General features: G+C 42.0%; 1 protein-coding gene across 1 annotated transcript in view; it reads left to right on the top strand.

Moving 5' to 3' along the window:
- Positions 1–14463, top strand: part of FBXW8 (F-box and WD repeat domain containing 8) — a 111678-nt gene extending 97215 nt beyond the window's left edge. Inside the window, exons 9-11 of the mRNA XM_012662900.1 lie at positions 10954–11127; positions 12606–12716; positions 13110–14463. Coding sequence (XP_012518354.1) covers positions 10954–11127; positions 12606–12716; positions 13110–13254 — 430 coding nt within the window. The 3' untranslated portion in view covers positions 13255–14463. The remainder of the gene's footprint in view (positions 1–10953; positions 11128–12605; positions 12717–13109) is intronic.

The following is a 14463-nucleotide window of genomic DNA, read 5'->3' as shown; positions in this document are numbered from 1 at the left end:
GAGCCCAGGAGTTTGAGGTTGCTGTGAGCTAGGCTGATGCCACAGCACTCACTCTAGCCGGGGCAACAAAGCGAGACTCTGTCTCAAAAAAAAAAGGGACTTGAGCACCTATGGATTTTGGTATCCATGGGGGTTTCTGGGCCAACTCCCTGTGGATTCCCTTTCCTGAAGGATGACTGTATATACTCAGTAAAGCTGACTGTTTCTTCTGGCCCAGGGCTGCCTAATCACGTACCCATTGCCAGTGTACTCCATGCCCCGTGTAAAAGGCCTCTCTGGTCAGTTTGAAGTCCAAATTTGACCATGTTAAGTCCATTTGATTAGTAAACCACTATTACATTTTTTAAAAATGCTTTGTCGCTGTGGATGAAAAGAACAGACTAGTGATTTAGAGTTGGAGGTGGGGTATCCAGACGGGCATTTGATCAGGGCTAGTCCTAGAGCACACCAGCTGTTTGCCCACTATTGGCACATCACAGCAGCCATCACGAATACGAATACTCTCTCTGAGTATTCTAGCTGGGTCAGCAATATGCACTTGAAATGCTGGGGTTAAAAATCTGGTATTTTTTTGTTTTGTTTTGTTAATAAAAATTAAACATCTAGAAAAAGGAATTATGGCAGAGGGAAGTCTTAGATTTTTTTTCCCCCAAAGACTTAATAGCTATGAGTAAGATCTTGGTAGAGATGCACGCCCAGGCTTGTACGGCTTATGTTTTATTTCAGAAGTGGGAGTAAGGGGTCAAATACTATGAAGAGAACTGTGTCCTTGGCTGTCACTTAATGACTGACGCAATTTTTCAAAAACCCAGAAGCCTCCCTATTTTATTTTAAAAACTTAATTTTCACTGCATTCTCTTAGTACTTTATAAATAACTTGAGAATGAAATGGACTCTAAAGGTACATAAAACTGTCCCAGGTTAAGACAAAAATAAATAAAGTGATTTTTCATTAAAGTAAAGAAATCAGTTTGAGTAGTGTGCAAACATGGGTGGAATTTTGCAAGGAATTTTATTTTGGGGGAAAATAATAGGCTTAAATTAAAAATGAAAAAAATACCTAGCCTGTCACCCTTTCAAGAAAAAATAGAGAGTAAATGGTCTGACAAAGACTAAGAGAACGATTAGGGCGGAAACTGAGGTATTGTTAGATTGCGCTTTTTCCCTTGCGCGGAGGGAGGGTGTAAGGGAGTGGGATTTTGCACAAGAGTTTTATGAATATAGATCAATGAGTTTTTCTAAATGCATATTGTCTTCTGTGCTAAGACCAAGACGAAAGAGTAGTGGGTAATGTTACCGGAGGAGTGATAAACATTCGGTATTAGGACCGACTGCTTGTGTCCGTTCTCTTTACCACTTTGTCTGTCTGATACTCAGAGGGTGCCTGACACTGTATATTTTATATTTATTCTAAAATGCAATTTTTTAAAAGAACATTTTTACATCTGTGAAATCAGAACAGATCTTTACAATGGCACCATAAAATTAATTGGCAGCATTTTAGAATGTCATGTAAAATAATAGTGCTTCTTACAATGAATGGTGTTTTCAATTAAACTAAACTATATTATTTGTTCACTGAAGGCAAAAATGAATGAATAGCTTAGGAATTAGGATGTTTATGAGAAGCTTGAATGTGTTACTAAGAAAAAGTCTGCAGGAAATAAACCACTTTGTTTTTTTGAGTTTAAACTCTCTTTGGGGTTCATTGAACATTTAGAAACTGTAAATTTATGTCTTCCACCAAATTTGGGAAGTTGTCAGCCATTTCTTCAAGTAGTTCTTCTGCACTGATCCCTTTCTTCTCTCCTTCTGATACTTCAATTTTGTGAATGTTAGACATTTTGAAATTGGCCAACAAACAGGTCACTGAAGCCCTGCTTGTTTTCTTTCCCAAGCCTGCCTTTCTGTGCTTCAGAGTGCATGTACTTCCTGTTGACTGCAGGTTCACCGACTCTTCCCTCTGTCATCTCCATTCTGCAGTTGAGCCCATCCAGTGAGTTCATTTCAGGTTTTACGTTTTTGGGTTCAACGTTTCCATTCAGTTCTTTTTTTATAGTTTCTGTTTCTGTGCTGAGAATGTCACTCTTTCTGTTCGTTTTACTTTTACTTCATGGAACATAGTTACAATAGGTGCTTTAAAGTCATTGATGATTCCTAAAATCTGGGTTATCTTAGGGTTGACATCTGTTAATTGTTTTTTTACCTTGAGAATGGGTCATATTTTCCTATCTTGTTTTTGTTTTGGGCATGTCAAGTAATTTTGGATTGTATTCTAGACATTGTAAATGTTCTGTTTGGATCCTGTTACATAATCTTCTGAAGAATGTCAATTTTTTTTTTTTTTTTTAATTAAACATGCCGTCACCCTGGTTAGGTTCAGACTACACGTTCAGTCGTGCCATTTCTGGGTGGTGATTCCAGCGTCAGTTCAGTCTCCAAAGCCTTTCGTATGCTCTTTTCTATCTGTCCTGCACACGTGCCACTCGGAGGTTAATCTGAGACTTGGCAGTGGTTTAAATCTTAGTTGAGTTCTCAAAGCCTTTGCTGTGTGCTGCTTTGGCTCCATCCTGCACAGCTCAGGGATGAGCCTGGGATTGGTGTGAGCTTATACACAGTATTGTGGGAACCGTCAGGTTTCTCCTCTCCTCATTTGCACGCTTTCTAGCCTTCAGGGGCTCCTTTCCCTTTAGTCCTATGGCCAGAAAGATGGCGTTTCTGTCAGTTTTACCTGCCTTCATCACTACCACCATGCAGCTCTGTGACTGCAGACTGTCCTTGGGGCAAAACCATAAGAGAAAAAAAAGAGGGGAAAAATCCCACCAAGACCCTCACCTCCATTCTTTCAGGACTGCAGCAGCCCCTTTTGTTGGTTCCTCTGGTCAGAAAGCTGGAGTTTAATGTATTAGAGTTTTAGCTTCCTGCACCACACAGTTCTGCTGTTGGAGCCCATACTCAGGGCAAGGCTGGAAGAATAAAAGGGAAGAAATGGGAACTCCTTCCCTGTACAGCCGCTTCCCTGGGTTTGATTTTCCGGAGTCCTCGTGTATTTTGTTTTTTGTGTTTTGTCCATAGGTTTTGGCAGTAGTCAGCAGAAGAGAGGCAGCAATGTGCTTACTCCATCTTGGCCAGAATTAGAACTCCCACCTTCTATTCAGTGACTTAAATCAACGCTGTAGTTGGCAGTACAAGGCTGTGTTAAATGAGGGCCCTGCCTATTCTGTTACTCTCAGTGTTCTTGTCTGTGATCTGCTCGTCCTTACCAATGAAATTGGGGGTCTAGCAGGGAGAAGCTTATCTGTGCTGTGCTAGGGAGGATCAAGAATGGGTGCTAAGGGCAAATGTCAGGCTCTTATTGGGTTGCTATGGCAACATTCATTGAAGCAACAAGTCCCATAGTTGTTCCTCCCCATATTCTCAGGTTTATTTATTTTTTAGCAGCTTTACCAAGATATAATTTATTTACCGTATAATTCACCAATTTAAATTATAAATTTAGTGTTTTTCGTAAGTTCGTATGGTTGTACAACCATCACCACGATTTTAGAACATTTTTATCATCCCAAATCGGAAAACTATACCTGTTGTCACTCACTCCCCATTTTCCCCCAAACCTTCCAGCTCTGAGCAACTACTGATCTGCTTTCTCTGTGGATTTGCCTGTTCCGGACGTTGGAATGAGGTAATATATAACCTTTTGTGACTGGCTTCTTCCACTTAGCATAATGTTTTCCAGATAAACCCATGTTGTAGCATGTATCAGTAGTACATCATTCCTTTTTATGGCTAAATAATATTCCCTTGTATGGGTATACCACATTTTATCTACTTATCAGTTAATGGACATCTGGGTTGTTTCCACCTTTTGGCTGTTATGAATCATGTTGCTGTTATCATTCACATACAAGTTTTTGTGTGGATGTATGCTTTCAAGTCTCTTGTGTATATACACCTGGGAGTGAAATTGCTGGCTTATATGGTAATTCTGTTTAACCATTGAAAGAACTGCCAGATTCTTTTCTAAAGTGGCTGTACCATTTTACATTCCCACTAGCACTGGGAGAAGGTTCCAGTTTCTGCATAACCTCACCAGCACTTGCTGTTGTCTCTGATTATAGTCATCCTAATGGATGTGATGTGGTATCTCACTGTGGTTTTAATTTGCATCCGTGATGGCTAATGGTGTTGAACATCCTTTTCCATGCCTATTGCTCATTTGCATATCGTTTGGAGAGATGTCTGTCTAGATATTTGGCTCATTTTTTAATTGGGTTGTCTTTTTGTTGTTGAATTGGTTTTTAAAAAATATATTCTGGATCCAAGTCCTTTATCAGATAAGTGATTTGCAAATATATTCTCCCATTCTGTGGTTGTCTTTTCACTTTCTTGATAGTGTTCTTTGAAGCGTGTAAGTTTTTAATTTTGAATGAAGTTTTTTATCTCTTTTTACTTTTGTTGTTTATGGTATTGGTGTCGTATCTAAGAAACCATTTCCTAACCTCGGGTCACAAAGATCTACTCCTGTTTTCTTCAAAAGAGTTTTATAGTTTTGGCTTTTACATGGAGATCTATGATGCATTTGGAGTTAATTTTTGTATACGGTGTGAGGTAGAGGTCTAACTTCATTCTTTTGCATGTGGATATCCAGTTGTCCCAGCACCATCTGTTGAAAAGGCAATTTTTTCCCCATTGAATTGTCTTGGCACCACTGTTGAAAATCAGTTGACTATAAATTTGAAGGTTTATTTTGGACTCTCTAGTCTATTGATCTGTATGTCTGTGTTTTGTCAGTACCACACTGTCTTGATTACCTACAGCTTTTTCATTAATATATCTCAGCCCTTTTTTAGTAAGTAATATATAGTAAACTTCCAAATGTCAGGCATGTTGAACAGTATCACTGTAGAAGTAAAAACTTGTAAGGATCTATGTGCAATATGGATATATGAAATATGCACGATTAAAATTTAAAATATTAAAATTAACTGAAAGTTTTAGTATTTGCAACTTGGGATCCTGTGCCTTATTTATTTATTTTTGGCATTACATACATTATCATCATTGTCCACAGGGCTGGCTTGTTATGGATCCCAGTTTTGGGTTTAGCAGAGCTCTTCAAGACCATCTAATGCTGAGGAGACTGCGGTCCAGAAAGATGCAGTGACCCGTCTGAAGGGCTTGGTACTCTTGACCATGTTGATTTTATGTTGTGTATACAGAGAACTTCAGAGACACAGCATTAAAATACGGAGAGCAGTAAGCTGAGCCTAGTTGGATTAAACTGGGCAGTTCTACCTGAAAATACATTTTCTAGTTGCCGTTTAGAAATGAATCTTACACTGAAGACCATCATCAGTGCTATGTAGATAAAACTATTGATTGTGGCATATAAGGTAATATTTAAAATCCTCTTTAATAGCCCTGGTTCAATGAGACCAACCAGAATCATATATTGATTAAAAAAAAAAATACTAGTGGTTTTGATTAATTTGGCCACTAAAAAAAAAAGTTTTAGTGCCTTATTGCTTGTTCCCTTCATTTTCTGGACAGAAATATAGCCAAAGGTCAGGTCCTTTGTGATGAAACTGCCGAGCCAGAGTCTTGAATAGGCTTCAAATAAAGTTTTGCTTTATTATCGTGTGGGACTATTTAACCCAAACCAGTAGGAAACGAGCCCTGAGTTGGGACCCCCAATTAAAGAGTCTCAGAGCTTGCTTCTCGCCCTGACAAATAGAGGGTTGTGGTGTGCTTGTGGTACTGCTGCCTGCTGTTAGAGAGAGAGAGATTGGGGCGTAAGTGTTGCATTTGCTCCATCTGCAAGTGTTATAATAAGTTATTCAAAGCTCTTAACACAGGACCAACCAGAGCGTGCCTCCCTCGCAGTTCCAGCACGATTTCCTGCCCATCAGATGGATGCTCCTCTGTTGGAGTCTTTGGAAGGTTCTGGTGTCTTTTGTTTTAATTGGCGGGCTAGAGCTGACTCCTATGGTGTGATTTTCATTAGAGAGGGGCTGGAGAGAGGGAGTGTTGGAACAGTCCTCCAAGCCCAACCATGAATATTAAACATAATACAATTACAGCTTTCAGACCAATTATTTTTCTTTTCAGCAGGCAAAGTTGATGAAATACTCGCTAGATAGGGATTCACAATGTCTACCGTTGGCTTCTTTTTGTCCCTGGAATCAGTTGTCTTGGCATATTTTTGTGCCCATTTGCTGTGCTACCTGTTTCCCAGTGTCCAGTATTTGATTTGAGTGCCGAGGTTACAGGCTGTGCCAGGGTACGCTGCATTTCAGTTTGGTGCTGCACGCTGTCAGATGTTCGAGGCAGGTACCTGTTTCTTAATGTGATTTTGAATGGCTTGCATGGACTTAAGCACACTGTGGCGTTTGCTTATTTCTGTCAGCAAGAAGCCAGAGTGATACTCTCTCTCCAAGGAGATGTCCAAAAAATGTTTTTCCTTTTTTCACGTGGGGAGCAGCTCAGTTGTGTTTTGGCCCATTTTTGTTTTCCTTCGCGATAAAAAATACACTAATGCTGTATCTTTTGGTGTATTTGTTTATTTTGTTTGGCGCCATCCATGCTGGTATCTAAATACAATAGGAAAACAGATGGCAAACTTTGAACTTCTGGACCAAATTTGTGTTTGCCTTTGTCTCCTTAACAGCCAAACTGTAAATTATGGAGTATAAATATTCAACAGAGGAGCTCTTTATGGAAATCACCACAGCAAAATAGACCCTTATTAACCAAACATACACTGAAGAGTACTTGGGCTGAGAATTTCTTCCCCCCAACACCCTTTTCAAGGTCCCCTTATAGCCTAGAGCCAGTGTTCCTTTTACTGCACTTAAACTTTTTCTCTCTTCTCTGCCTAAACAGCCTTAGCTACAAAAGATAGGTGTGTCTAAATACTAACAGCCAGACCTTTGTTTTCAAAGTAAACTTGATGTTCTCTGTCTTCCTAGTCTAGACCCTTCACTGGAAAGTCAGGACTGAATGGAGTTCTGTAGCCAACAGACCTCTTCATTCACCTGCGTGGCCTTGCAGGAAGAATTAACGGTCTCTCCTCTGTGTTTTCTTTTTAACGTGGGGCAGGGAGGGGGTCTTCCCGTGAGGACCGGAAAACCTGCTAGACAAATTCTAAAAGAGCTGTAACACTTCTCTGTGTTCTAAGACTACCATTACCTAAAAAAAAAAAAATGAACGTATTTTTAAAATTATGAAGCAGAGCATACATACGGGAGTGTTTATAAGGTATTTGTACAGTTTCAAGAATAACTGAGAATGCCTGCGCACCCACCACTCAGTTTGAGTGTGTGTGTGGCTGGTATTCTTGAAGGTCTCTGGTGCGCCCCGCCCCCCCAGGCATGAACGAGCTCTTGTTTTGTCAACGTGGCAGTATCCAGAATAAAAAGTAGAAGCCTCCTTTATTGCCCTCATTCTTCACTGCCATTCCTCTTCTCCAACCAAGCTCACTGCTGTTTTTATCTTTAAAATTTTTCAGTTTTATTTAAACAGCTAGCTGCACATTCAAAATGGAGTTCAAAAGCACACAGTGGCACAGAGAGAAGAGTGGGTCTCCTGTGTACCCCTCCCCTCCCCTCCTGCAGCCTAGTCAGCCTCCTCCGCTGTGACTGCTCGACGATGAGCGTCCTCCAGTCCGGGGTTGTCCACACACACGCAGCCTGGACGCACGTATCCCCCCAGCACGCACCTGGTCATGCCACTGCCCCCTCTTTAATGGCTGTACCGTAACTGCTTTAACTAGCACTCGTTGATGTGCTAGTTAATCGTGCCACCGACATCCAGTCATTCCAATTCATGATAATTTAAACATTTTTTCTTATTTTTCTTGTCTAATTAATAGGTAATGTCTTTTTCCTTCAGGTTGCTTTTAAGACCTCTTTGTCCTTTGTGTTTTCCCATTTTTTATTCTACTCTTAGGTGTGTATTTCTTATTTATTCTGATTAGTACACATTGAGTTTGAATGTCATCAATTCTAGGAAAATAACAGCCATTAACTATTTGAATATTGCTTCTTTGTCATATGCTATTTTCTCCTTCTGGAACTTCTATTGGACGTAAGCTGGGCCATCCCCTTCTATCCTCCTTGTCTCAACTCCTTCCATTTTTCATCTGTTTATCTCTTTGTAACTTCTTCAGATGGTTATTCTGATTCACAATTTTTAAGACAAGAATCTTAACACTCCCCTCCTCCCCTTCAGGTGGGCCCAAGCCTTATGATCCTGCCCTGCATGGTGTTAAGCCCCAAACCCACTGGTCTGGCACCTGCCAACAACCTTACACCACCACATGGCAACACACTCCCGGGTCTGGTTTTCAGCCTGGACCCTGGGTAAGTCACTTTGTGAGCTCAGCAGTGGATTTAAAAGGATGTTATATTTTATCCAGCTTTATTAAGTAACTTACAGTGGAAGAGTCTGAAACAGAAGCCCTATCTTTAGCTACTAAAAACAGCACAATGGCCTCTTGTGTAGGCATACACATGTGTAGATGTATCGTACATAAATGCCTAGAAGTGCAATTGCTAGGTCAAAAGTGAAGTATGTTTAAGTGATACTGCATTGTAGTTTTATTGTGTTATTTCTCTTAGTGCCAGTAAACTTAATCATCTTACACATGTTTAAGAGATATTAGTATTTTTCTGTGAATTTTTCTCTCAGAGTTGTCAGCACTGTTGTTGGTTGCAAACATTTTTTCCCAGTTCGTTTGACTCGACTTTATTTTTTCCCCCATATGGGAAAAGCTAAACACTTTATATTATACATAGTTAATCTTTTCTTTTTTGGCTTCTGGTTTTTGTTATGTTTTAGAAAGGCCTTCCCTATTCTGAATATTTTTAACTCTTTGAACCCTTTATAATTTATCTGTTGTATGTGGTAGAGCTCCAAGTTAAGAAAATTATTATAGAGTATTTTGCCTTTAATTGCTGTTACAAGTGGGATCTTTGGTTACATTTTTAAAAGTCATTACTGAATTCTCTTGGATTGTCTAATGATAAATTTCTTTCCAACTTTCATATACTTTTCATCTTTTTCTCATCTAATCATATCTGATTATTTTTTAAAACAATGAGATAATAATGGTAATAGTATATCACTGTATTTTCAGGCTTTTCATTAGGAATGGGTGTTATATTTTACTAGATTTCTTTCAGAATCCATGGAAATGACCCTGTAGTTTTTCTTAGATTCTCCTTGTTGGTGGCATATTGCTATGGAGTCTGTAGTTTTATCGTGCTCTCACTGTCGGGTTTTTGGTAAAAGAATGCTGGCTTCGTGTACAGTTTGGGTGCTTGCCTCCTTTTCCTAGGCTGTGGAGCAGTTTACCTAGCCCTGGAGGTAGCTCTTCTGTACAAGTTTGGCCACGGTCACCTGTTCTTCTCTTGTGAGAACCAGTGCTCCTTGATAGCTTTCCCAGCTCGCTCTTATTGTTTTATCTGTTTAGGGGTCAGTTTTGGTAATTCTTATTTTCCCAGAAAGTCATTTATTCATCTGTTTTCAAATTTAGAGATTTAAAATAATTCAAAAACAAAGCCTACAACAAGTGCATGTAGTTTTTTACCAAACATTTAGTAAATTATGTTCTCCATTGTTACAAAGGGCTCTTAATCTAATGCTTTTTGGCCTGAAATCTACCTTTTCTAGTATTAGAATTGTAATCACTTCCTTGTCATTTGCAAATGTGCATTTCCTGTGTGGCATATGCTTAGTTTTGCTTAGTGTCATGTGACACTCTTGTTAGTGGGTGGTTCGTCCTATGTGCATCGGTCTACTACACAAGCTGCCTGTCTGCTTATGCCACGATACCTCACTGTGGGCCTGTGTATTGGCTCCTCACATACCTTCTGATTTGCTATATCACTTTCTTTCAGAGTGTGCACAGGCAATTCACTTAGAGTCCTTTTCTGTTTTAAAAAAGCCTCATAACTCCTTCAAACTTAGTAGGTAAGGTAGGTATAGAATTTTTAGTTCAAAATAATTTTCCCTCAGAACTCTGAAAATAAGTTATGCACATGAATCTGGGTCATAGAACATGCGTAGATAATCCTGTCTCACCACACATTTTTGGGGTAAACCATGTTTATGATGACATTTAACCATATTATCCTTACGTTTATCCAGCTCCACTGCTACATGGTAGGATCTTTTGACTTCCATCCTAGGGTCTGTTAATCTTTATATTCATTAATTTGCTTAAATTCTGCCTCGATTTTAGCTCTTATACCTTATTTCTGGAACTGTTAATAAGTATGGTGGTGTTTGTAGTGGATAAGAGATTTCTGCCTCATCTATTTTATCCTCGTGAAAATTTAGCATACAAAGAGGTTCTTTAATTCATACAAGACAAGTAATTATCTCGAGTACGTGGACACCGGCAATCACTTACCCCAGTGCTGTAGTACTCAGTTAGCTATAAAAACTTTTCTGAATTTCAACAAGATGGTGATGGACTCACAAAGATGAATTAAATACCCAAAAAGTGGTACTTCCCTAGCCAGGCAAGGATTTGGGGTGTGTAGCTGATTTTCTCCTTGCCCTAAACAGATTATTATACCACCAGCAAACTGACTGTGCTGGGTGGTAAACTTACCATTGGGACAGGGTGGAGTCACAAAGCCTGTCAGATCTCAGCTTCCTTCTAAATGACACAGGTGCCTTTTCCCTGTTGAGCAGATTACGTGGGCACCAGGGCAGCTAATATCCTTGTCCTTCTCGTTCCGTGTACTTTTAAAGCATTCCAATTAAATGGTTGTGGGTAGGCTCTGACAGTGTACTGATTGGGAGATACAAGTTTGCTATTATTGTAGATGCTTGCAACCAAAGAAGTCTTACAAAGGAACATTGCGCACAGACCAGCACGACTGAAGAGGAATTTGTAATTTCAAGCTTTAGCTCTAACCCCACTTCCCTTTGCTGCTCTTCCAGGGTGAGGATCCATGACCTGCGCACAGATAAAATCGCCCTGTCACTCTCTGCGCACCAGCTTGGGGTCTCTGCTGTCCAGATGGACGACTGGAAAATCGTCAGTGGAGGCGAGGAAGGGCTGGTGTCTGTGTGGGATTATCGGATGAACCAGAAGCTGTGGGAGGTGCATTCCAGGTAAGGTGGCTCCTGCAGAGTTTCTAGTAGCAGCAGTAACAGTCGAGACAGGACTGGTGCCCCTCCACGCCTCACTGGAGGAGTCCTCACCCTAAGCCCGGGAGCCAGCTGCGATGCTGTCTCCATTTTTCAGATGAGGAAATTGAGGCTTGGAAATGGTGCCGGGCAGAGAAGATGCAGTTCTCTCTGACATCATCAAGATTTGCCTCAGTCATACCTGGTTGTTACTCTTCAGGCCCCTGTTTCTCTAAGAATGGAACTAATCTAGTTATTTTAGGATTCCTCCATCTTAATAAACAAGAAAGGTAACTGTAGGAAGCCTGACCCTGTGACTCCCCCTTGAGGTACAGGCTGCCCACAGGTGGGCCCCCTAGGCCCGTCCCCCTCTACTCCAGAGTCATGTCTGGGAGCTTCTGCCCAAACATCATGGACTCAACTTTCCTCACACTTTAGATAAAAGGGCACTTAGTTGAAGGCTGAATACCTTCCGTGCTAAGGAGAAATTTGTAATTTCAACCTTTAACGCTCTATCCCAAGCACAGGCTGACAGAGGCCTAGCTGAAGAAGTGGTTTGGAGGGTGGTGGTGGCAAGTGCTTTTATCAGCCTAGGGCCCTGGGCAATACACTGAGTTGCCACCAGGTGGTGCCAGAAGGCAACGAAAACTCCCACACTGGAAGCATTTGCCTCTGAGGAAACCCTAGTGTTTGTTTTAAAAGTTGACTGGCCAGCCCCTTGGGCCATTCAGGCGAGGTCCAGGTACATGAGGTCTTCCCCAGGGTATAGTCCTGCCCACTGCAGTCAACGCCCCAGGTCCTCACCACCCAGTGTTCTCTTCTGTCCCCTGGAGTCTCTCTCCCTACATTCCCTGGGTCCACGTCACCCTAGCCAGGTGCTCTGTTGCTTCCCTCCAGTGGGTGCTCCAACTCCTGGGTAACTTCCATCACTCGCAAGAAAGTCCCCAGTGCTAGCCGAGAAGCCTGCCCCTGGCCATCCCTTGTAGCAGCCTCTCTCATGCTACAGAAGCATTGGCCGTATTTCCTGGGAATTTATCTCACCTTCTAAAGTGGCCAGGAACTTCTCTGAGGGCAGGCGTCTACCTGTATGACACACCTTTTTTAACCAGTGTCTCCTAGCTCAGTGGAGCGAAAGCCTGCGTTAAACAGACTTGAAGCCGTTTTCTTCCAAGATTTTCTGCATGTACTTCCACAAGGCAGAGTACATGTGTCATCCTCCAGCCTCTAGGAGAAGGGTGGCATTTATGGATCACCACTAAATATGCCCTGCAGCTGGGGAACCTGGCTTGGAGAGCTCAAGGGACTTACCAGGAAGGCAGAGCTGGGGCAGTCGGCCAGAATGCATAGCAGTGTCTTGCTCACACAAGCTTTGGGAACTGGTGAGACACCGCCCCAGCAAATGTAGGCTGTACGTGGTTGCAGTGGGACCTGCCCTCACGAGAGCTCTCCCCACTGCATTGCAGACACCCTGTGCGTCACATCTCGTTCAACAACCACAGCCTCATCACAGCCAACGTGCCCTACGAGAGGGTGGTGCGGAATGCTGACCTGGATAACTTCGCTACTCACGAGAGGTCAGTGGAGGGGTCTGTACTTGTTCAGAAAAGATGAAACCTCACACTGCCCACTATGGGCTGTACCTTCAGGCGGGGCCAGGTTCAAAGGGCTTTTAGGGGCCTGCTGTGGCCAGAATCTGTCACAGTGACAAGGCTCAGTGTGGTGGACTCAGGTACCTTTGTCTCATTAGACTGCCAGCCTGGCTCCTGGACATCCTCCCCGTGAGGCCTTGTCTTCCAGCACTTAATACACCCCGTGCACTTGCCTGTTCAGCTGTAGGCCTGGGATTGTGAGTGTCTGACACACCGTGGGTCCGAAGGACGTATCTGTTAATGTAAAATGAATGCCTCCTGCAAAGACAGAAGCCAATGATGCAGTCCTGACCTAGTGTATCTTTGTGCTTTCTCTAGGCACCGGGGGCTGATCCACGCCTATGAGTTTGCGGTAGACCAGCTGGCCTTCCAGAGCCCTCTTCCCATGTGCCGTTCATCCTCTGACACCATGGCTGGTTACAACCATGACCTTGCGCTGGCTTTTTCCTATGACCGTATTTAGGGAGTCACCTCCTTCCCCAGGAACAGGGAGAAAGATTTTATGAATGACAGGGGAGCTGTGCACTGGTGTCAGATGGTGGCGGGTAAGAAAAGCAGCACCTGCGTGCCAGCGCAGGCTCCTGAATCCCCTTCGTCTGGCTCCTCTGCCAGTTTATTCCTCTGGAGCTGCCTGTGAAAAGCTGGAATTTGTCATGGCTTTGAGTACCACATGCGGGTGACTCAAACTTAGCCTCCTTTCCCCATGTGCCTCCACCCAGACACCCCATCCTGCCCCCCAAGTGATGCCATCATCATTTCATACACAACACCTGCAGGGCCTGTCTCTGACACCCACCCAGTGTAATGCTGACATAGCAGGACTCTTTCTTCATAGCTTTTGCCATGCTTTAAAATTATATATTTATACGGTTATTTCATTAATGACTATTTTGTTTACTATTGCATTTATAGTATGTGCTACAAAGTTAATATTTTCTAAATATTCATTGACTAAGCAGCCATCCTCCATATGGGATGGAAGGTGATCCTATGTAGACAATGAGAGGAAGAACCCTGACCTTAAACCACTGAGATAGGACAGCCCAAGAGAACTGTCCAGTTTGATACACAGCTTCCAAAGTATCAAAGCCAGCACTGCAGTACTCATGTTTTTTCTATCCACCTAACATACCTTCAAAATATCAAAGCAAAACTGATACAAGACAAAGAGAAATAAAATCCACCCTCACAGTGGGTGGTCAGATCAAATCCTTTCAAATACCCTTAGACCATGCACAAAAGGCCACAAAGAAAAGCTCAGATGCACCAAGACTGATACCACACAGGCCCAATTCACTGACCTAATGCAGTATAATCAACAAAACCAATTCCAAACACTCTTGAATTAGCTTGGATTTAAAGAATAAAAACAAACTATAAACTCTCTAGTCCTGGCTCATAATGAAAGGGCTGAATACAAAACCTGGGGTGTAAAGCCAGAAGAGACTGAGAAGAGCTGCTACTGTTTTAGTAGAAAATAAACGAACAAGCTGCCGCCTCAGAAAGCTCCAAGAAGGTAGCAGTGATCCTAGAGAAAGCAGAAGGAAGGAGCAAACAAGGGTACAAGCAGATATTAATGAAACAGAAAACCAACAAATAGTTAATATGAAGCCAAAAGCAGTTTTTTAAAGAGACAAAATATACAACTGTTGGTTAAGCAAAAAGGCTCCAG

Source organism: Propithecus coquereli, unplaced genomic scaffold (genome assembly GCF_000956105.1).
Source record: "Propithecus coquereli isolate 6110/MARCELLA unplaced genomic scaffold, Pcoq_1.0 Scaffold789, whole genome shotgun sequence".
Classification (NCBI taxonomy): Eukaryota; Metazoa; Chordata; class Mammalia; order Primates; family Indriidae; genus Propithecus; species Propithecus coquereli.
The sequence above is the reverse complement of the archived record's forward strand: the minus strand, read 5'-3'. Positions and strand labels throughout refer to the sequence as shown.